Source organism: Silurus aristotelis (assembly GCF_946808225.1).
Source record: "Silurus aristotelis genome assembly, chromosome: 15".
Lineage (NCBI taxonomy): Eukaryota > Metazoa > Chordata > Actinopteri > Siluriformes > Siluridae > Silurus > Silurus aristotelis.
In genome coordinates, this window is record NC_139588.1 from 2816419 (window position 1) to 2841216 (window position 24798).

A 24798-nucleotide genomic window follows, 5' to 3' on the forward strand; every position below is an offset into this window, starting at 1 on the left:
TTTACCAGTGAGCTGTAGGAGAGCTGTGATTACTCTACTACCCAAGAAAGGTGACCTTCAAGAAATTAACAACTGGAGACCAGTGAGCCTAAAAATCTTTTCTAAAACTCTGGCAAATAGATTAAGGGAAGTGATGGGGGACATCATACATCCTGACCAGACGTATTGTGCCTGGTAGGTCTATTTCTGAGAACATTTTACTTGTTGGAGATGTAATAGAGGTTGCTGGCCTATTGGGCATTAATTTAGGGCTCATCTCCATTGATCAGGAAAAAGCTTTTTATAGGGTTGAGCACCAATATCTTTGGAACACCTTTTATGTTCTTGGTTTTGGCACAGGTTTTATTGAAGAAGTTAGTGTTATATAAAGACATTGAGAGTATGCTAAAAAAATCAATGGTGGTTTGTCTGCCATAGTGTTAACAGGGGCATAAGACAAGGTTGTGACTCTCTGGAACGCTTTACTCCTTAGCAATCGAACCATTATTAAACTAATTATGGTCTAATATAGAAGACCTACTGTTACCTCATGTTAATCTGCAACATCAGATATCAGCTGATGTAATGATAAAGGTCAATGGGCAGAATGATATAAATACTTGAGTAGTATTTATACTTTCACACGCACACACGCACACACACACACACACACACACACACATACTGCATAAAAGAAACAGATAGTTCTCACTAAATAAAATGTTTTAATATATACACTCATTTCAAAACACACAGGATGTGTAATGTGTAGAAACTGAGAGAGTGAAGTGTGTCATTGTGTATCTGCAGGTTGCGTGATTGTGAAGTATCAGATGAAGGCTGTGCTGCTCTCGCTTCAGCTCTGAGATCAAACCCCTCACACCTGAGAAAACTGAATCTGACTAAGAATAAAGTAGGAGACTCAGGAGTGAAGTGTCTCTCTGCTGTACTGGAGAATCCTCACTGTAAACTGGAGATACTGAGGTAAGATCATCTCTTTGAGAGTCACATGACCTGCTCCTCAGTAACACACATTCTCTAATAGTGAGACTGAAGCAGAGCTTTTAGGTTCAGCATCAATGTTCTGAGGAGAAACTTTATAGTTGTATTTTTTTACTTTTGTTTGTTAGATTAAATTCGTGTTGATTTAATTTTTATCTTTTTATAATCATGACTTTTTATTGACTTTTGTATTGTTTTAGTTTCTAATATCTAATAAATGTACAAAAGTGTTGATATACAGTGAGGAAAATAAGTATTTGAACACCCTGCTATTTTGCAGGTTCTCCCACTTAGAAATCATGGAGGGGTCTAACATTGTCATCGTAGGTGCATGTCCACTGTGAGAGACATAATCTAAAAAAAAAAATCCAGAAATCACAATATATGATTTTTAAACTATTTATTTGTATGATAAAGCTGCAAATAAGTATTTGAACACCTAAGAAAGTCAATGTTAATATTTGGTACAGGAGCCTTTGTTTGCAATTACAGAGGTCAAACGTTTCCTGTAGTTTTTCACACAGATCTTCTCTAGATCAGTCAGGTTTCTGGCCTGTCGCTGAGAAACACAGAGTTTGAGCTCCCTCCAAAGATTCTCTATTGGGTTTAGGTCTGGAGACTGGCTAGGCGATGCCAGAACCTTGATATGCTTCTTACAGAGCCACTCCTTGGTTATCCTGGCTGTGTGCTTCGGGTCATTGTCATGTTGGAAGACCCAGCCTCGACCCATCTTCAATGCTCTAACTGAGGGAAGGAGGTTGTTCCCCAAAATCTCGCAATACATGGCCCTGGTCATCCTCTCCTTAATACAGTGCAGTCGCCCTGTCCCATGTGCAGAACCCTCCCCCCCAAAAGCATGATGCTACCACCCCCATGCTTCACAGTAGGGATGGTGTTCTTAGGATGGTACTCATCATTCTTCTTCCTTAGTAGTTGGATTCTTACTGATTGTATGGGGTGGACAGGTGTCTTTATGCAGCTAACGACCTCAAACAGGTGCATCTAATTTAGGATAAATGTAGTGTGATGGTCAGTGATGAGTGTGATGGTCAGTGATGTGAGTGTGATGGTCAGTGTTGAGTGTGATGGTCAGTGTTGAGTGTGATGGTCAGTGATATGAGTGTGATGTCAGTGTTGAGTGTGTGATGGTCAGTGATGTGAATGTAATAGTCGGTGATGTGAGTGTGATGGTCAGTGTTGAGTGTGATGGTCAGTGTTGAGTGTGATGGTCAGTGATGTGAGTGTGATGGTCAGTGATGTGAGTGTGATGGTCAGTGATGTGAGTGTGATGGTCAGTGATGAGTGTGTGATGGTCAGTGATGTGAATGTAATAGTCGGTGATGTGAGTGTGATGGTCAGTGATGAGTGTGATGTCAGTGTTGAGTGTGATGTCAGTGTTGAGTGTGATGGTCAGTGATGTGAGTGTGATGGTCAGTGATGTGAGTGTGATGGTCAGTGATGTGAGTGTGATGGTCAGTGATGTGAGTGTGATGGTCAGTGATGTGAGTGTGATGGTCAGTAATATGAGTGTGATGGTCAGTAATATGAGTGTGATGGTCAGTGTTGAGTGTGATGGTCAGTGTTGAGTGTGATGGTCAGTAATATGAGTGTGATGGTCAGTAATATGAGTGTGATGGTCAGTGTTGTGAGTGTGATGGTCAGTGTTGTGAGTGTGATGGTCAGTGATGAGTGTGATGGTCAGTGATGTGAGTGTAATGGTCAGTAAGGGGAGTGTAATGGTCAGTGATGTGAGTGTGATGGTCAGTGATGTGAGTGTGATGGTCAGTGATGTGAGTGTGATGGTCAGTGTTGAGTGTGATGGTCAGTGTTGAGTGTGATGGTCAGTGTTGAGTGTGATGTCAGTGTTGTGAGTGTGATGTCAGTGTTGTGAGTGTGATGGTCAGTGTTGTGAGTGTGATGGTCAGTGATGTGAGCGTGATGGTCAGTGATGAGTGTGTGATGGTCAGTGATGTGTGTGATGGTCAGTGATGAGTGTGTGATGGTCAGTGATGTGAATGTAATAGTCGGTGATGTGAGTGTGATGGTCGGTGATGTGAGTGTGATGGTCAGTGATGTGAGTGTGATGGTCAGTGATGTGAGTGTGATGGTCAGTGATGTGAGTGTGATGTCAGTGATATGAGTGTGATGTCAGTGTTGAGTGTGATGGTCAGTGTTGTGAGTGTGATGGTCAGTGATGTGAGTGTGATGGTCAGTGATGTGAATGTAATAGTCGGTGATATGAGTGTGATGGTCAGTGTTGAGTGTGATGGTCAGTGTTGAGTGTGATGGTCAGTGTTGAGTGTGATGGTCAGTGATGTCAGTGTGATGGTCAGTGATGTGAATGTAATAGTCGGTGATGTGAGTGTGATGGTCAGTGATATGAGTGTGATGTCAGTGTTGAGTGTGATGTCAGTGTTGAGTGTGATGGTCAGTGATGTCAGTGTGATGGTCAGTGATGTCAGTGTGATGGTCAGTGATGTCAGTGTGATGGTCAGTGATGTCAGTGTGATGGTCAGTGTTGAGTGTGATGGTCAGTGTTGAGTGTGATGGTCAGTAATATGAGTGTGATGGTCAGTAATATGAGTGTGATGGTCAGTAATATGAGTGTGATGGTCAGTGTTGAGTGTGATGGTCAGTAATATGAGTGTAATGGTCAGTGTTGAGTGTAATGGTCAGTAATATGAGTGTAATGGTCAGTGTTGAGTGTAATGGTCAGTGTTGAGTGTAATGGTCAGTGTTGTGAGTGTAATGGTCAGTGTTGTGAGTGTGATGGTCAGTGTTGTGAGTGTGATGGTCAGTGTTGTGTGTGTGATGGTCAGTAATGAGTGTGTGATGGTCAGTAATGAGTGTGTGATGGTCAGTGATGAGTGTGATGGTCAGTGATGAGTGTGATGGTCAGTGATGAGTGTGATGGTCAGTGATGAGTGTGATGGTCAGTGATGAGTGTGATGGTCAGTGATGTGAGTGTAATGGTCAGTGATGTGAGTGTAATGGTCAGTGATGTAAATGTGATGGTCAGTGATGTGAGTGTGATGGTCAGTGATGAGTGTGATGGTCAGTGATGAGTGTGATGGTCAGTGATGTGAGTGTGATGGTCAGTGATGAGTGTGATGGTCAGTGATGTGAGTGTGAAAGTTTGGAAATGTATCTGCTGCTAAAATAAATTGGAGTAAGAGTGATGCCTTAATTGTTGGAAAATGGGAGAAGGGGCCACCGTTATTACCTAGTGGGTTAACTTGGAAAAAATGAGGTCTTTAATATGTAGGAGTGTTTATTGGAGATGCTGTCACACGAGAAAATAACTGGTTTGGGTTGGTTAAAAAAATAGAGGGCAGGTTAAAAAAATGGAAGTGGATTCATACACAAGTTTCCTTTAATAATGAACAATTTGGCTGCTTTAACATTGTGGCACAGATTGATATGTGTAGACCCTCCTCCTGGTCTGCTTTCCAGATTACAAGCAACGCTGGTGGACTTTTTTTGGGATTAGCTTCACTGGGTCCCTTAAAGTGTACTTTTCTTGCTTGTGAAAGAAGGAGGTCAAGGTCTGGTGCATCTGTTTAGTAGACCTGCAACTTTTCGCTTGCAGTTTATCCAGAGACTGGTAACTGGGCCTGAAGATCTAGTTTGGAGGAAAGTGGCTCAGAACATATTACAGCAGATCGATGGAATTGGACTTGACAGTACTCCGGTATTTACGGATCACAAACAAGTGAATTTCAAAGGACTTTCTTCTTTTTATCAAGAACTATTTAAAATGTGGGGACTTTTCAGGTTTATCAGGGTTTGTAAAACAAAGTCATTGTTTTGGTTGCTTGAGGAGCCTTTGGTTAAAGGATCTCTCTTTGACTTATTAAATGTGTTGGCCAGGTCTTTAATTAAGACTTTGTGGCTCTGGTATGGTAAAGTTAAGGAACGTAATTGATGTGGCTGGGCCTCATTTAAGTGATGGTCTTGCACTGGCCACCATTTTAAGTCAGAGGTCCTCACGCCAAACTGAATTTATTTTAAAACTGTGAAAATAAGGTTTACAGAGGAAGAATTAATTATGTTATTGTTAGTGTTAAGATGGTTTTCACACTATCTCACACACATCCCTTTGTCTGTTCAGTGTCTATAGAATATTTACGATGTTAGTCTGTAAGGTAAACAGGGAGTCCTTATCTGGGCTCACACATCTACGGCTAGTATATCCTCTTGTCTAAACAGGAAACAAGTTTAGGACAGCCCTTTCTCTGTATGTGTATATATATACGTTCTGCTACCTGCAAAAAACAGAAGAAGAGGAAGAACATGCATTCTGTGTGCTGTGTATTTCTTCTTCCCTGATATTAGAAAGGCACCACGGGCATAGCAGATCGTATGGAAAACCTCTCCAAGAATAAAGTTTTGTTTGGGCATGATAAAAATCTAACAGTTATAAAACTTTGCTGATGGAAGTCTGATTCCAGATATAAAATATCCCTTTCCCAAAATCACCATTTCTCCTGATTTAAGAGGTATGTCTAGCATACTGCTGGATATAGAAGGTCTGAAAGATAGGGATCTGAGTTTAACTGAAGGAATTATCTGCCGTCCTCCTCTCCGGCAGGCACAGGGTTATTCTTTGTGGAAAAGAAGTACAAGAGCCTCCATCCTTGCATCGAATATCGGGGCCTAAATGGCATAACTGTCAAGAACCGGTACCCATTGCCCCTGATGTTTTCTGCATTCTCCAGGGCTCTATAATCTTTACCAAACTGGACCTCCGTAGCGCCTACCACCTTGTCCGTATCCGGGAGGGGGATGAGTGGAAGACGGCGTTCAATACCTCGTCGGGGCATTATGTGTACCTTGTTATGCCATTTGGCTTCACGAATGTGCCAGCGGTCTTCCAGGTGTTGTTAAACGACGTGCTTTGAGACATGCTCGTGTTCTCACGCTCTAGAGACAAACATGTCCACCATGTGCATTCGGTACTCGGGTGGCTCCTCCAGAATGTAAGGTGGAGAAATGCGATTTCCATATGTCCAGCACCACCTTCCTTGGATTTGTCCTTTCAGCCAATAACTTCCAGATGGACCAAGCCAGGATTTAGGTGGTAAAGGACTGGCCCCAATTACAGAGGTTTTTGGGTTTTGCCAATTTCTATCAGCGGTTTATCAGGGTCTATAGCTCCGTCGCGGCCCCCCTTCACTCACTCACCTCCATACGTCAGGCCTTTAACTGAAACCCAGAGGCTTGAACGGGCCTTTAACCAACCTGAAGAGTCTTTTCACCTCAGCCCCTGTCCTGGCCCTTCCGGATCCAACCCGCCAATTTGTGGTGGAGGTGAACGCCTCAGATCTGGGTGTAGGGGCCATTCTGTCTCAGAGAGGTGCCCTTGAACACGGCCTGCACCACGGTCTTAGCCCAGCTGAACAGAACTACCCTGTTGGTGATCGTGAGGTCATTGGCTGGAGGGGTCCGAAGTTCCATTTCTCGTCTGGACCGATCATTGAAATTTGGAATATATGCGGACTGCCAAGCGCCTGAATCCATGTCAAGCACGTTAGGGACTGTTCTTCGGGCGATTTAACTTCTCCTTGTCGTACCGGCCGGGGTCACTAAATGGGAAGCCTAACGCCTTGTCCCGTTTGCACTCCCCTGATGAGAAGGAACCACCCCCTGACCCCATACTTCCCACCACTGTTACTGTCCGCACCATGGACGGTCAACATTACCCCAGTGAGTGTGTGTGTTCAAAAGTATTCTGACATTATTGCTTTCTCAACATTAACCCAGTGAGTGCCACGACTGTATGTTCAAATGTATTCGGACATTATTGCTTTCCTGCCTGTTCTATCCTCCTCACCCTTTTCTTCTACTTTAACCCTGTTTGTGCTGCGACTGTGTTTTGTTCTGAAGTATTCGGACATTAAATATTTCCTGCCTGTGCTAAACCCTCCTCTCCCGATTCTTATCGTCTGGTGCATCCTGCATTTGGGTCCTCTCATCCACGCACCTAATCACCCGAGTTCGTTGACAGTAATTGATAAATAATTAACTTTTGATATGTTGTTAATTTGAGTTTTGGGTTTATGTTTTGACTTTGCTTGTTTGTTTGTTTGATTTGTTTTTGACTTAAGTTGGTTTGTATGTATATTTTTAATAAAGGTGTATGAAATCTCTCTCCTTCTCTTACACACACACACATATACACACACACACACACACACTCACACTCACTCACACACAGACAAACTCACACACACAGACTCACTCTCTGTCTCTCTTTCACGCGTGCACACACACACACACACACACACACACACACACACACACACTCACTCTCTGTCTCTCTTTCACGCGTGCACACACACACACACACACACACACACACACACTCTTTCACACACACACACACACTCTCGCTCTTTCTTTCTCACACACACACACACACACACACACACACACACACACACACACACACACACACACACACACACTCTCTCTCACATACACACACTCATACACACACATTTACACACTCTCTCTCTCTCTTTTATCAAACTGCTTAAAAAAAACAGACAGTTCTTGTCACTGAATAAACGGTTTCACTCATTTTAAAACACACAGGATGTGTAATGTGTAGAAACTGAGAGAGTAAAGTGTGTGTCATTGTGTATCTGCAGGTTGTATGATTGTGGAATATCAGATGAAGGCTGTGCTGCTCTCGCTTCAGCTCTGAGATCAAACCCATCACACCTGAGAAAACTGAATTTGTCTGGGAATAAAGTAGGAGACTCAGGAGTGAAGTGTCTCTCTGCTGTACTGGAGAATCCTCACTGTAAACTGGAGATACTGTGGTAAGATCATCTCTCTGAGAGTCACATGACCTGCTCCTCAGTAACACACATTCTCTAATAGTGAGACTGAAGCAGAGATTTTAGGTTCAGCATCAATGTTCTGAGGAGGAACTTTATAGTTGTATTTTTTTTTTTACTTTTGTTTGTTAGTTTAAATTAGTGTTGATTTAATTTTTATCTTTTTATAATCATGACTTTTTATTGACTTTTGTATTGTTTTAGTTTCTTATATCTAATACATGTATAAAAGTGTTGATATAAATGTAAATGTGACGAGGCAGAATAATGAAGAAAGAGAAGATGATCTAATATTTAACAAGCTACAAAAATCCCTCAGTGTAGAATTGAGCTGTTGTGACTTTTATTGCAGCCCAAAAGTCCAATTAAACCTGCAGCATTAAATCTGTATTTCCAGTAGATGAACACCTGAAAATACTGTCTGGAGCTGAAGAACCTACAGCTTCTTTTACTCCACATTCAGATTTCAAAGATCTCACTTTACATCTTTCTCCTTTTCTCTCTCTTGGTCAGTGATGAGTTTGATGGTCAGTGATGGTCAGTGATTAATGTAATGGTTAGTGTTGTGAGTGTGATGGTCAGTGATGAATGTGTGATGGTCAGTGATCTGAATATAATGGCCGGTAAGGGGAGTGTAATCTCCCTCCCTTTCTCTCTCTCTCTCTCTCTCTCTCTCTCTCTCTCTCTCTCTCTCTCTCTCTCTCTCTCTCTCTCTTTCTGCATGTGCGAGGGGGAAGGGTAAGCGTGGTGTGTAGAGCATGAGAGCGGTTGGCGTGTTGCCAATTTTTCAGCGGGTTTTTTTTGTAACAATTTCATGTGTGTGTCTGTGTACCAGCGTATGTGATATGTGTAAATAAAGTTTTGTAAAAGTCAAAAAAGTCTCCCTCCCTCCCTTTCGCTCTCCTTCACCTCTCTCTCTCTTCCTCTCTCACTCTTCCTCTCTCTCTCCCCTCTCCCTCCCCCTCTCTCTCCTTAATCCCCCCCCTTTTCTCTCTCTCCACCATCCCTTCCTCTCTCTCTCTCTCTCTCTCTCTCTCTCTCTCTCTCTCTCTCTCTTTCTCTATCCCTCTCTCTCTGATGTTTAATGTGTAGAAACTGAGAGAGTGAAGTGTGTGTCATTGTGTATCTGCAGGTTGTATGATTGTGGAGTATCAGATGAAGGATGTGCTGCTCTCGCTTCAGCTCTGAGATCAAACCCCTCACACCTGAGAGAACTGTATCTGTCTGTGAATAAAGTAGGAGACTCAGGAGTGAAGTGTCTCTCTGCTCTGAAGGATGATGAACGTTACAATCTACAGACACTGAAGTGAGTAATAATCTGTTTTATATAAACACTGAAGCTGATGTAATGATTAGCGTTATTTACTACATCAGCGTTATTTACTACATCAGCGTTATTTACTACATCAACGTTATTTACTACATTAGAGTTATTTACTACATCAGCGTTATTTACTACATCAGCGTTATTTACTCATCAGCGTTATTTACTACATTAGAGTTATTTACTACATCAGCGTTATTTACTACATCAACGTTATTTACTACATTAGTGTTATTTACTACATTAGTGTTATTTTCTCATCAGCGTTATTTACTACATCAGCGTTATTTACTACATCAGCGCTATTTACTACATCAGCGTTATTTACTCATCAGCGTTATTTACTCATCAGCGTTATTTACTACATTAGCGTTATTTACTACATCAGCGTTATTTACTACATCAGCGTTATTTACTCATCAGCGTTATTTACTACATTAGCGTTATTTACTCATCAGCGTTATTTAATACATCAGCGTTATTTACTACATCAGCGTTATTTACTCATCAGCGTTATTTAATACATCAGCGTTATTTAATACATCAGCGTTATTTACTCCATCAGCGTTATTTACTCATCAGCGTTATTTAATACATCAGCGTTATTTAATACATCAGAGTTATTTACTACATCAGCGTTATTTACTACATCAGCGTTATTTACTACATCAGCGTTATTTACTCATCAGCGTTATTTACTACATTAGCGTTATTTACTCATCAGCGTTATTTACTCATCAGCGTTATTTAATACATCAGAGTTATTTAATACATCAGCGTTATTTACTACATCAGCGTTATTTACTACATCAGCGTTATTTACTACATCAGCGTTATTTACTACATCAGTGTTATTTACTACATCAGCGTTATTTACTACATCAGCGTTATTTACTACATCAGAGTTATTTACTACATCAGTGTTATTTACTACATTAGTGTTATTTACTACATCAGAGTTATTTAATACATCAGTGTTATTTAATACATCAGTGTTATTTACTACATCAGCGTTATTTACTCATCAGCGTTATTTAATACATCAGAGTTATTTAATTCATCAGCGTTATTTACTCATCAGCGTTATTTACTCATCAGCGTTATTTACTACATCAGCGTTATTTACTACATCAGCGTTATTTACTACATCAGCGTTATTTACTACATCAGAGTTATTTACTACATCAGTGTTATTTACTACATTAGTGTTATTTACTACATCAGAGTTATTTAATACATCAGTGTTATTTAATACATCAGTGTTATTTACTACATCAGCGTTATTTACTCATCAGCGTTATTTAATACATCAGAGTTATTTAATTCATCAGCGTTATTTACTCATCAGCGTTATTTACTCATCAGCGTTATTTACTACATCAGCGTTATTTACTCATCAGCGTTATTTACTACATCAGCGTTATTTACTACATTAGCGATATTTAGCACATTAACTTTATTTATTAGATGATGATCATCTTTTATTCCACAAACATTGGATTTCCTGTAAGCAGCTGGTTTCCTCACTCGGACAGTCCTTTTATGACTGGAATCAAATCCTGGTTTCTTGAAGCAGAGATAATTACCTGCTGCTGATCATCAAACACCACCTTGTAGTTTTCTGTTACTGATTCACTTCTTTCTCTTGTAGTGTTTACTGGTGATGAACAATTGTGTGTGAAGACTCCAGTGTTCCTGCATTTCCGTATCTGCAAACCGAGAACACGTTTATCTACAGGATCTGAGGAGTTGATGTGAAAAAGCCCAGAGCAGAAGGAGTCCAAATCACATGTATTACTTTGTCCTTTAGTTAGTATTTAATAGAGTTTCTATCTTTATGCTACAGGATCAGACCCAATCCATTCTTTATTTTCTCTCTGATCTGATATCCATTTCTTACTAGTATCAGGTGATCAACCCAGTATGGGATCAGTGCCATCTTTAGTGCCTGCATACACACACACACACACACACACACACACACACACACACACACACACACACACACACACACACACACACACACACACACACACACACACCTGGATGTATATAATATGTATATGATGTATTATATAATATTTCCTACAAAAACACCCATAAAACTATAATCATTTTATATGGAGTTTTATTTACTCTTCTTTCTTTCTTTCTGCACCACTTTTTGGAAATTTCCCCACGAATAAAGTTTTATCTTAAAAGTTTATTATCAACAGAAGCCCATTCTTTGCTCAGAAGCGCCTCATGTTGTAACCATGGAGATGTAGAAGATATCATATGGTTTAGTGTGATGACTGTATATTAGTTTAATTATCTACTGGACATTTCCTCACTAAGCTGCTCCTCCTGCTGATTCATTTACTTACAGTAAGTCTTGCTTTAGTTTATAGATACGGAGCATTAACTATTAAAATAGAATAAGAATAAGAATAACATTGACTACTAATATATGTCCACTTGACAAAACAAACTTTTGTCAAGTGGACAGCCAGACTGTGTAAAATATATTATCAGTCAATGTTAAAATATAATAATAATAATAATAATAATATAATAATAATAATAATAATGATAACATTCTTAGATGTTAAAATTAAAAAATAAAAAATATTGTAAATAGAGACATTATCAAAGACTTTTTTTGCCAAAGTTAAGATTGTTTATTTTAAGTGTTAATATTTGGAGGACTATTTAAATCAAATATGGACACAAAACTATTTTGTTATTGTTATATTAGCTATATTATGCTACATACTAGCTACATATAATGTTTAATCAGTCACACAAAAGTAATGTAAATAAATATAGAGTCAGTGTGAATAGGGTGATATTTCAAAGTATATAAATGAGGGTGTAAATGAACATATTCAAGTAACTTTACTGACATTAGGAAAGTGGAATTTTCAGCAGCAGTGGGCAGCGAATCAGATGGAACTGTTAAAATCACTACATAATATTTACTTTTATATTCATTAAAGATTTATAGACATAGTAATGTCCTTAACAACCTTTACATTTTACTCCTCTGCTTGACATTTGAGCTTAAGCTTGACAGTTGACATTCCTGTTGAAATAAGACCCAAATATTTTTCAGGATACAGTGCCTTGCAAAAGTATTGACCCCCCATGGAAAATATTTTTTATAAAAAAAAAACTGAAAACTTGAGCATGCATAACTATTCACCCCCAAAGTCAATACTTACAGCAATTACAGCTGCAAGTCTCTTGGGGTATGTATCTATAAGCTTGGCACATCTAGCCACTGGGATTTTTGCCCATTCTTCAAGACAAAACTGCTCCAGCTCCTTCAAGTTGGATGGGTTCCGCTGGTCTACAGCAATCTTTAAGTCATACCACAGATTGTCAATTGGATTGAGGTCTGGGCTTTGACTAGGCCATTCCAAGACATTTAAATGTTTCCCCTTTAAATCACTTGAGTGTTGCTTTAGCAGTATGCTTAGGGTCATTGTCCTGCTGGAAGGTAAACCTCCGTCCCAGTCTCAAATCTCTGGAAGACTGAAACAGGTTTCCCTCAAGAATTTCCCTGTATTTAGCACCATCCATCATTCCTTCAATTCTGACCAGGTTCCCAGTCCCTGCTGATGTTAAACATCCCCACAGCATGCTGCTGCCACCACCATGCTTCACTGTGGGGATGGTTTTCTCGGGGTGATGAGAGGTGTTGGGTTTTTCGCCAGACATAGTGTTTTCCCTGATGTTCAAAAAGCTCAATTTTAGTCTCATCTGACCAGAGTACCTTCTTCCATATGTTTGGGGAGTCTCCCACATGCCTTTTGGCGAACACCAAACGTGTTTGCTTGTTTTTTTCTGTAAGCAATGGCTTTTTTCTGGCCGCTCTTCCATAAAGCCCAGCTCTGTGGAGTGTACGGCTTAAAGTGGTCCTATGGACAGATACGCTAATCTCTGCTGTGGAGCTTTGCAGCTCCTTCAGGGTTATCTTTGGTCTCTTTGTTGCCTCTCTGATTAATGCCTTCCTTGCCTGGTCCGTGAGTTTTGGTGGGCGGCCCTCTCTTGCCAGGTTTGTTGTGGTGCCATATTCTTTCCATTTTTTTAATAATGGCTTTAATGGTGCTCCGTGGGATATTCAAAGTTTTGGATATTTTTTTATAACCCAACCCTGATCTGTACTTCTCCACAACTTTGTCCCTGACCTGTTTGGCGAGCTCCTTGGTCTTCATGGTGCCGCTTGCTTGGTGGTGCCCCTTGCTTAGTGGTGTTGCAGACTCTGGGGCCTTTCTGAACAGGTGTATATATACAGGTGTATATATACAGGTATATATATATATATATATATATATATATATATATATATATATATATATATATATATATATATATATATATATACTGAGATCATGTGACACTTAGATTGCACAGGTGGACTATATTCAAGTAATTACGTGACTTCTGAAGGTAATTGGTTGCACCAGATCTTATTTATAGGCTTAATAGCAAAGGGGGTGAATACATATGCACACACCACTTTTCTGTTATTTATTTTTTAGAATTTTTTTGAAACAAGTTATTTTTTTTATTTTACTTTACCAATTTGGACTATTTTTTGTATGTCCATTACATGAAATCCAAATAAAAATTAAAAATTTTAATTTCAAGTTAAATAAATTAAAATTAAAATTTTAATTCCAAGTTGTAAGGCAACAAAATAGGAAAAACGCCAAGGGGGGTCAATACTTTTGCAAGGCACTGTATAATACAGAGAGGGTTTGGCATCACTAGAATGAAGTCTGGAGAACAATAACAAATTCCTATATTTTATTCAGCACTTTATTACCGAATAACAATAATTCAAATGTTTTCCAAATTCCTCGATTTGAAATAATAATAATCTTATTGTTGTTAAATAAATACATATATATGTAAATATATATAAATAAAAGTCACACACACACTTTCATTCACAGTGTTAACATAAGGACCGAGTACAGCTTGTGAGCAGGTTTTCAAGACCTCAGACTGTGAAACAGATGCAGAGCTTCTTGGGACTGATGAACTACTGCGAGCATGGATCCCTGACTGCACACAGCATGATAAAGTTTTGCGCAGTGCTATTGATCACAAAGCTCCTCCATCACATCTCATTCTGTGGATTCATGAAATGACTGACAGGTTTACTGGGCTTAAGAAGGTCTACAGTCTGCTCCAGCTTTAGGTCTTCAGAATGATACTAAGCCTTTTCACCTTTATGTGAAGAACGTGGTGGTACGGCTGTGGAGATTCTGGCCCAGGAACACGGTGACAGATATCTCCCTGTTGTGTATCTTTCTAAATCTTTACACAACATAACACAAGGGTTTCCCGCGTGCTGCGGCTATGATGGTCCGGGATGCTGAGAAAACGGTGCTGTCACATCCATTGATACTGAACACCTCACATCAACTAACAGCTATTTTACACAACCTCAACACACAACATATGACAGCACAACGTAGATCTGGTTATGAAACCACACTCTTGAAGACAGAAAACTTCACCATTAAGCCTCTTCTCAGCCACATTCAGCTGTAGTAGTGCTGCGTGATCTGCTAGATTTTATAGATTTAGATGGTTTTGACGACCCACATGATTGCCTTAAACACATTGAACAAGAGACCTCTTGTAGGTCTGATCTTTTAGATACGACCCTGGATAGGGGGGATTGCTTATATGTAGATGTTCATGTTCAAAACCTTCTGATGGTGTGTATTTATGTGGATATGCGGTTGTAAGATTACCTGATGTAATAGTTGAAGCTAAATCATTACCATACACATCTGCACACAGCTGCAGAGTTGGTCGCACTTTCAAGAGCATGTCAGTTGTCTGAAGGTAAAGTAGTGACTATATACACTGAGTCTAAGTATGCTCATGGTGTAGTGCATGATTTTGCAGAAACATGGAAGCAAAGAGACTTTAAAACAGCTGATGGAAAGCCCATAGCACATTTTAATCTCATAGACGACCTTTTAAATGCTGTTCAACTCCCTGCCAAAGTGGCCATATATTTTTACACATATGCCACCTGTAGGAAATTTGAGATACCTGTTGGTTATAGTCGACAGATTCAGCAAGTGGGCAGAAGCATTTGCATGTGCAATAGAGAACGCTAAAATGGTTGTCAAAATATTAACGAAAGAGATCATCGATAGGTTTGGTATTCCTAGCATGATTGAAAGTGATAACAGACACCTTTTGCTTCAAAGGTAACAAAACTTTTGGCTAAAAGCTTAGCAATTGATTGGCTTTTTAATATTCCCTATCACCCACAGTCAGCTGGAGTGGTAGAGAGAACAAACAGAACCATTAAGGAACGTGTTACTAAAGCCTGCATTGAAACAGGCCGAAATTGGACTGTTGTTCTCCCGGCAGTACTCACAGAAATGAGAATGACCCCATCTTCAACTACTAAACTGTCACCTTTTGAAATTCGAATGGGCTGGCCTTTCCCAACCCCATGGGTCAGGGGACGCACTGGCATTTCTTTCTTAGGTAACCTGGAAGTGATGGTGGATGACTACGTTTCTGCCCTGGTCGAGAAATTGAATTCTATCAGTGCTGATGTCTCACTAAATCTTCCTCTGCCCACAGATAAGCCAACACACCCTTTTGTGCCTAATCAGCAGGTCCTGATAAGAAGTCTGAAGCCTACCAAGGTCGGTGAGCCGAAGTATCTGGGTCCAGCGACTGTTCTAGCTGTAACCAGAACTGGAGTTCTGACTGATTATCAGCCACAGTGGATACACGCAAGCAGGATCAAAACAGCACCCACTTAATCTATACACTAATTGGTCTGTTGGCCTAAGAAGCCAGCCTAAGTGAGTATTCAGGGCTGAAACAGATGAGAGCCCACGGAAAGATCCTTTCTTTATAGTAGAAAGGGGGCCACCTCCGGGGTGAAGATCTGACACACTTGACTGTTTAGTTTAGCTTACCCTGATACCTGCTCTAGGTCTAAATTCTATAACTATGTGTGCATAGTAATTACACTCTAAATTTTTCTTATTCTCTTTGAATACATTATTCAGTAAGAAGAAACTGTTACATATACCTGATAATACTATTAGACATATTGAACAAACTGAGAAACAAATGTCTCATGATGTCTTGAAGAACGTTAAACACCTGCTGAACAAAGCTTTTTAAGAAGATTAAGAGTTTGTTTACGAGTGTTGAACACTATTTTGTTTTAGGAATGATTTTTGTATTGATTGTTGGAATTGTACTTTGTATGTTGCCATGTTTGATGACGATGGTAAGACAGGCCATAAAGGCCTCGATTGGAGTGGTGATGATGAAGGATTATATGCATGTAGAGACAGAATGAAATAGAATCTGTATGTTTTTGTTTGTCTTTATCTTTTAATTTGCAGTTTATGTCACCGATTTTGTTCCCAGGGAGAACATCCTATGTTTTGGTGTGTGATGCTTAATCATAAATGATTTAAAGTGGCCATTGTCAGTGTTAAGACGGTTTTCACACTGTTTCACACACATTCCTTTGCCTGTTCAGTGTCTATCGGATATTTACGATGTTAGTCTGTAAGGTAAACAGGGAGTCTTTATCTGGGCTCACACATCTCCAAGTAGTATATCCTCTTGTCTAAACAGAAAACAACTTTAGGTCAGCTTTCTTTCCAATGTGTGTATATATACGTGTCTGCTGCCTGCAATAAACCGAAGAAGAACATTTGCTGTGTGCGGTGTGATTCAGAAAGGCACTACGGGCATCGCAGATCGTATGGAAAACCTCTCTAAGAATTAAGTTTTGTTTGGGCATGATAAAAATCGAACAGCAAGAAATGAGAAACTGTAATTTGGTGGACGGTATACAGTCACAACTGTCGCTGTTACTGGAGCATCGATCTTGATAAGGAGGAACTCAAGATCAATCACATTATGGATAAGGGCATCTGCTAAATGCTGCAAATGTAAATGTAGCCTTTTGCTGTGTTTCTGACCAGCATTGGGATTGTCCATTTTAAGTCTGATTATCTTTACTGTCATCTTTTATTTCACTGACAATTTTGGCAATTTTTTCAAAACTGCCATTAGTGAGCCCGTCCTCCACGTCCAGATTTCTCATTAGCATTACACGTACTCCAGCCGCAACTTGTATGACGTCAGGTAAATCCTGATTTGTGTCTTTTACAGGTTTACCCTGTTTTTTTCATCTCTCCTGTTCATGGGCCTTTTCTAAAGTCTTCAGCTTCCACATTTACGATGTCAGGATGCAGTGCATTTACAATGGCAGTGTTGTGTTTCTGCACTTTTTTGTTGATAGCAAAAATGTGCAGTGTTTTGTGTGGACAATCTACGGGGTTTGTCAAACACGGAGCAAGCAACGCACTGTCCTCTTTAGTGAGAGCCTCGTGCTTTGGCTGCACACGGATTCTGTTCAGTAGTTTCGCAAAAGCATGATTTATGTCAGGTTGACTATTTGAAAATAGTCTTTCCAGTTGTCCAGCACACCACCTTCCTACACACACACACACAGAGGTTTTGATTTACTTAAAGGTGGGAGTTGGTAAAAATCTCCAACTGCTAGAACAGAGATTCCACTAAAAGGTTTTTTGCTGCCTTTGATCTGATCTGCTGATCCAGTTGACGTACGCGAACAGATCCTTTGAAACCATGGACACTTGATGAGAATCTCTGTGTTCGACAACACCGCTCTAACATTATCCAGCGAGTTTCCCAGTGTTTGATACGGTGAGCTTAATTTCCTTGCCAGTTTTAAAATGAAGTGCAAAGTTTTTTCCAGAGATATTAAAAGCTGCAGTTCCGGTAAACGCAGTCAATAACACTGTTGGCGAAGACATGTCCCCTTGCTCCTGAAATCATGGGAGTTGGCATAGGATCTTGGTGGCTTCCGCAAATATGCACTTAATTACGTGCGATTTTCCACATCCCACACCACCTGACACAGAATATAAAAACTGCTCAGGATTCTGACGCCACACGCGCTTCAGGCACCATAGACGGACGGTGTAGAACACTGATGACCGTGCCTGGTTCAAGCTTCGATATAGCTGTTGTACATAATCCACACTCAACTGTGGTGCCTCGAATTTTAGGACAAGTCCGTCACCATCTTCACGAACAAGCTGGTACTCTGGAACATCGTCTTTCTCGTTCACCTGTTCGGGCTCTTCATCGATCCTTTCCATGATACACTCCAAACGTTCAGCTTCCATTTCAGGGGCGAACGCTGTCCACGCATTTTCAAACATCCCCTGCTCCTATAGAAGTTCAAAAGCTTTGTCCAACTCAGCAGTGTGCTTTTCATACCATTTCTGGTTCTCTACTACAACTGTGCACACTGGCACAAGTAGACGGGGTTGTCGGACATCTATGCGGGCATTGTGGTAAAACAGCTCATATGTAGGATAAGATGGTTGCTTGAGCTGTGTATTAGAGCAATGAGGAACATACAACTTCAGCAATCTGCCATAATACTTTTCAGGCTGCTTGTCTTTAGAGAAGCGGGCATAACTAATAATTGCAGGCTTGCCGACAGTTCTTTGTTGAACATACCCCTTGTTTTTCAGCAGGGGGTGAACCTTTTAACCTTTAGCTTGACGGCCATAGACAATGCAATATTTTGAGGCAAAATCGGCAAGACACAATTTTTCAAAGTCCGGTTTTTCAGGCCTTGCTCTGTACTTTTCCACAATTCCTGACATCCACACGTCCTCAGAATCTGGGATTTTGTGATGCAATGCACTAAGGGGAAGACTCATTTTCAAAGCATCATCAGTTTGTATGAACACGACAGCACGTGAACACTTTTTCAGAGGTAAGCTGCACGTGCGTGCCACAGACTCCTGAGCGCTTACTTGTCTGTGTTTGGAATAAGACTGCATTATCTGTTTCATTTCATCTTTTTCGCTAACATTAGTTTTATGTACATCTTTTACCACAGTTTTCAGCAGGTCATTCATCTCATGTTCAGACTTGGATATGTAGGACAAGATGTGCATGACACAGCAGAACGGATCAAGAATGTATTGAATGTTCATGTTAGCATTCAATGCCCTCAGCAAGTCCCGGTTGTATCCGTTGACCCTACATTCTTTTGGGCTACGTTTTAACATAACCACACTGCCGGTAGAAAGTGCCTCAGCGTACTTCATGTAGCGTTGCATGCTCAAATTGCACCTTTCTAGTAGCTTTGGCAAGTTTTCAGATGAGCTTTTGGGGTCATTGAGGACGTCCCACACAGGCTTCAGCTTTTCTTTGGCTTTCTTCATCATTTGTTTTACATGGTTAAATTGTTTTGCCTTTCCTCGTTTCTTTCCTTGTGTCTTATCTTGCTTCTCTTCATCGCTGGGAGAAGGGGGCCTTGGATGTTTTATCCAGGTGTCAGACATCGGAAGTTTGGGAAATCCAAATCTGCATAACACTTGTCCTTTCTAGCAAGACTTTGAATGGTTTCGGCTGTCCATCTGAACCTCTGTCACAAGTTTGTGCAGTTCAGTGTCTGTACTGGGTCAGGCATTTGGCACATTATGTACCGGTCAATGAATTCACATACTGTGTCATCTGGATCGTCCTCAAACACAGGCGCATCTTTCACCCAGGCTAGCAAGTGAATATCAACCCGATAAAAATAGTCCACTACTTCACCAATAGGTTGAGCGTCTGACAAGAGCAGATCTCTGAGTAGTGCATCTACTCTTTTTTTTTTAACATGCTCATGACCGTGACAGGGTTGCTTCTGAGAATCTCACATTTTGTAGTCCAGTCTAGATCCTCAAACTGAACCAGCTCACCCTGTTGAGCTTTGATAGCCTTTATGACTTCTGGCCATCGCATATGAGCTGCACTGAAAGTACAGAAGAAGGTGGGCATGCCTAACTGCCTGATCATGACCTGCAGATCTTTTAGCGTTTTCTCCCAGTATGCCGGCGTACCTCTGAGGGGTTGCATAAATCTTGTCACGTCTCTGTAACAATTTGTTGGAAATTCCTGCGTCCATCTCTAGTCACTGGTTTGCCTTTTCGCAACTGAAAAGACATGCTGTTTCTAGCCAGGTTCGTTTAAGTGACAAACTGCACAAAGAGAAGATAGCTCTGGTCTCTGGCAAAACGGATGTCCACACAAAAGAGCCTAGCATTGAAGTACATGCTCGGCGATATGGCAACTGTTCTCGCCTCATCGATCGTGTTCTCTCCGGTAGGAAATTGCATAAGAAATGCCATTGACTCCAGTTTTAGAACAGAGGAAAATCCAACAGGCTTATTTCCTTGGGCAGGGGCAATGCTGAATATTGCGTCTCCATATGACAACATTCCCAATATCAGGTGGTTGCAAACATGTGTCGAGAGTGAGACCAGGCCTCAGTTCATCCTGTTCTTCTGTGCTGACATGTTGTTCCTCATTCAACTCATCACCACTGATCTGTTCAGGCTCCTGTATTTCCTTTCTGTCATCAGCAAGGCTTTCAAACTGAGCAGCGTCATCGATGGATACCTCTTTGTATTGAGAATGCATTTCTTTTAGTTTATGCAAAGCTGCCAGCACGTTGTGCATATTGACCGTGTGAAAGTGCTGGTAGCCTTTGAACTTAAGATTTCTCTTAAGTTTAACTTGGAGTATCTGTGATTCATTGTTTGGTCTTGGCAGACAGTTCACAATTGCTTCCACCTCAGAAGGCACACACACAACTGCACCATGAACAGCTCTCTCTTGCCCTTTGGGCAATGCAACAATTTTTACAAAGGGCAAGAATTTGGATATGAGCTGCCATTCCAGTACACTCAATTCCAAAAGTTCTTTGAGGATAGGTGCTAGTGCTAATTTGTTTGCTACTGCAATTGAAGGCATCTGTCCTCTCAAGTGACTGTCAAGTATGGCAGATCCATTCTTGTTGCCTCTCTTCAGGAACCAAACAAGGGACTGAGCAAGAATGATCACAGGCATTAATATATATCTGCCTGTTAAGCATAAAAGTACAATGTGTTTTTTACGTACTTTGCTCGGTTGCAAGACTTGACTTGATTGGGAAACATGGTGCTGTTACAGACTATGCAGACACGGGTTGGTCCTTCTTGAATTTTACAACGGAATGCACCAATGGCAGCCTGCATCACGTTGTTGACCACAGGCTTGTTCACATTATCAAGCTGACCTGCTGAACGGCTAACACAAATGAACTCTTGGTATTTTTGCCTGATTTTAAATGCACATGTCAACTTGTGAATAATCGGCAAAACATTGTTAACATGTGTTTTGCTTTTCTGTAGAGTACAGCAAAGTATGTGATGTGCTCTAAAGTCTGAGTCCTGGGTGTATCTTCTAAACATATGTGCTTTCATTTTAGACTGGAACTTAGAGTCTGTTCTATACCTTGTGACAACGTACTGTTTCATTTTATTACGGAACGAAATATCTTTATTATACTTCCTCACCATATACTCCCTCTTTGTGTTCTGGTACTGATCTTGTGTATGGTATCTTCTGACCATCTGTGACTTCTCTTTTTCCTAAAACACATCGTCTGTCCTGTACTTATTGCGCATATATTCGTTGATTTTTACTTGAAATTGTACATTTCTATATTTTTGTTTAAGGCTGGCTATTTTGTCATTTCTTAATACAGCATTTTCTTTGTACATTTTTTTCACAGATTGAATTTTGTTTTGTCTAAACTGCAAACAAGAATCATACTGTTTCTTTGCATATTGCCTTTTTTACATTTTTTGAGTTCAAGGCATGCTTTTTTGCTTTCAGTTACATTTTTACAGGCTTCTTTTCTACGTCGTACCTTATTTAGTTTTAAAAGCATTTGGGCTCCTATCTGACCAGTAGTTTTGGGCTTTTACATTGGTCTGTACTGCATTACAGTCTTTGCTAGTAGACTGCTCTGTTTGAAAAGACACAGGCATTAACTCATATGAGGCAGCATCACGATGAACACGGAAGACAATCAATAGTCTATTAATCATGTCTGTTAAACTGTCTGTTAACTGGTCTGTTAAACTGGTAAAAGTTACAATGCATCTCCCTTCTCCAGAACTCCATCAAGGTGCTGCATTGTAAAATCAGTTCCCTCGCTCTGGTAGGCCAAAAACTGCAGTGCTATACAAGTACACTATATGTTTCGAAAAAAGTTGTCAGACCTTACATCACCCTGGCACTGAGATGCTTGGACAGATATGACCCTGGGCACACTGACACAGGCTTAAAATCAAATTCTTGCAAAATTAGCAGCATGCTCTGAAAACTCTGTTCCCTAATCTGAAAACGGAAGTTTAACATTACATGAAATAAAAACGGCCATTGTTTTCGCACATATTTCAGTGTGTGTGTATACATATTATAAAACACACAAACCTGTGCAGGGAGGTACTGGGTATCATCTTTTACTTGTTGGTTTCCATGGTGTGTGGTAACAGAAGGTCTTGTTGTTGATGGCTAATATAGGCATCTCACAGCATCAAATGCAACAACTGAGAGTGAACTATGTTTTCACTCATTAACTAGAACTGTATTACCTTTCAGCCAAGACAATTACACTGTTAATCATGAACAATGTAAACAATAGCAGTTATGTGGTGTTTTTTATGGCATATATTTGCTGTGAACACGTCCCTGTTCGATGTGGGAGCAAACACTACTGTCCTCAGTGTTGCTGGGGATTGTTGATCCATCCGTCTTTCTCCATCATCCTTCTGATAACACATGATTTTTTTTCTCCAATGTTATTTCAGTTAAGTGTAATTATATTTCTGTTACCCTTTTAACACAATTTGAAAATGTTGCATTAGTACCTTAACCATGGTTGGTTAATCTCTTAAGACACATACTTCAAAATTCGCTTTCCGGTGTAAGTGGATGAAACCTGAAAAAAATTCTAAACAGCTCAAAGAAAACAATTAGTCACAACAACGGAAACAATCTGCTGGTAATATGACCTACAATATATAATAAACCTAACCTACACTAATCTAATCTAAATAACTATTCTAAAATTTACCTACAGAAAAATCTAAAATCACTAATCTAGACTACAGTAAATGGAGCTAAAACCTAAGTAATAAAATGCAATAAAACTGTATAACAAAAACGATGAATTTCTCTGTATGAGATCTGCTGGGGTCTTTATCCAAGAAGAGTCTGCAAATTAAAAAAAATTAAATATTAGTTACAAATCATGGCATCAATGTTTTAACATCAAAAGCAGCTTCTCTGGCCATTTATACCAGTGACACAAAAATGAAGAAACAATAATTTACCTGAAGAGGTCTGCTGGAATCACCAAGGAGCTGCAATCTAAAACAGAATCAAAGATACTGAACATCAGATAAAATAAACTTGATATCATTTCTGTTACTCAAAACAGGATAAAGTTTTATGTTTATACTTAAAAGGTGATCAGTTTTTACTAATTGACCAGAACTTAAGCACTGACATTTGAGCCTTGAGAAGATTTAAATTGGGAAATTACCTCAAATGTCTCAGACGCAAGTATCAGTGATCTGAAAAAGTAAAAAAAAAAATAAGAAAATAGAAAAGAAAGAAAACAAGCTCAATTCCCTGTAATATTTGACTATCTTCCAATGGTGTGTGTTTGTGTATTAGCGTGTACAAGTGTGGCGCGCGCTCTACGTTAATTCATTCATAAACATAAACATAAACATAAACTTTTTGTGCAATTTTGATATACCGTATACTTTAATTTTGAATAAAAAAATATTAGAGGTGAAACTATACACATCTGCACATTCTAAATCAGTCACAGCACAGACAGGCACGAGCGCACTTTGACCTCCCAACCTTCCAGACATTGTTTTGACTGGAAGGAATTAAAAAAATTTATTATTCGGTGCACGCCCGCTTTTATACGCGGGGAAATGCATTTTACCACAAAATAAAGAATTTTAATTTACACGAGGGCTATAACTCGGTAGCTAGCTAGCATATGCTGTAGCTAACACCTGATCCGTTCTGAAGCAAATCCAGAATTTGAACCAAAGACCAAAATAAAGGAATTTTTATGTAATTGTGTTTTTTTTATTTATTTTTTTATGAATCGTACAGCAAGCAAAGGTCACAAGTTAATTCACCGAAAGACTTACTGTACACAAAATCACAAATATTTAGAACTGTATCATACGGTATGCAAAACATTCGCTTAAATAATAATTATGCATGATTTATAATAATACACATGAAGCATTGTGATCTTGTTTTAAAGGGAAAGTTGATTGTAAAACATACATTTTGGAATTAATTACCTTTATATTGTTTTACACAAGATACCAATTATGAAATCTTGAGCTTCCCTGGCCAGTTTTGAACATCATCCTTTTCACTTTGAACATCCAGAAAGATGGTAAAGACATTGCTAAAACAGGCCATGTGATCATAGTTGTTCAAATGTAATCTTGAAGTCACAGGAATACTTTGCTTGCAAAAAAACAAACTTTATTTAACAATTTATCCTCTTCTGTGTTAGCCTCCACTGTTAGTATTACTGTCACTTCATCAAATTACATTTGAATGAATATGATCACACAGACTATTTTAGTAATGTCTTCCCTACATTTCTGGACATTGAAAGTGATCGCTGAGATGCGAGAGACAAATAACTACTGTGTACTCTTCATCTGATCTATATTCTAATGG

General features: G+C 39.7%; 2 protein-coding genes and 1 pseudogene across 3 annotated transcripts in view; 1 reads left to right on the forward strand and 2 right to left on the reverse strand.

The window, feature by feature from the left end:
- LOC310738041 (uncharacterized protein) overlaps positions 1-24798 on the forward strand; it is a 924051-nt gene that overhangs the window by 763001 nt on the left and 136252 nt on the right. Inside the window, exons 28-30 of the mRNA XM_083562839.1 lie at positions 790-963; positions 7635-7808; positions 8959-9132. Coding sequence (XP_083418965.1) covers positions 790-963; positions 7635-7808; positions 8959-9132 — 522 coding nt within the window. The remainder of the gene's footprint in view (positions 1-789; positions 964-7634; positions 7809-8958; positions 9133-24798) is intronic.
- LOC310738273 (NLR family CARD domain-containing protein 3-like) overlaps positions 1-24798 on the reverse strand; it is a 360476-nt pseudogene that overhangs the window by 311061 nt on the left and 24617 nt on the right. The window lies entirely within an intron of this gene.
- Positions 1-24798, reverse strand: part of LOC310738145 (histone H1-like) — a gene marked incomplete at its 3' end in the record, with an annotated part of 212516 nt that overhangs the window by 131844 nt on the left and 55874 nt on the right. The window lies entirely within an intron of this gene.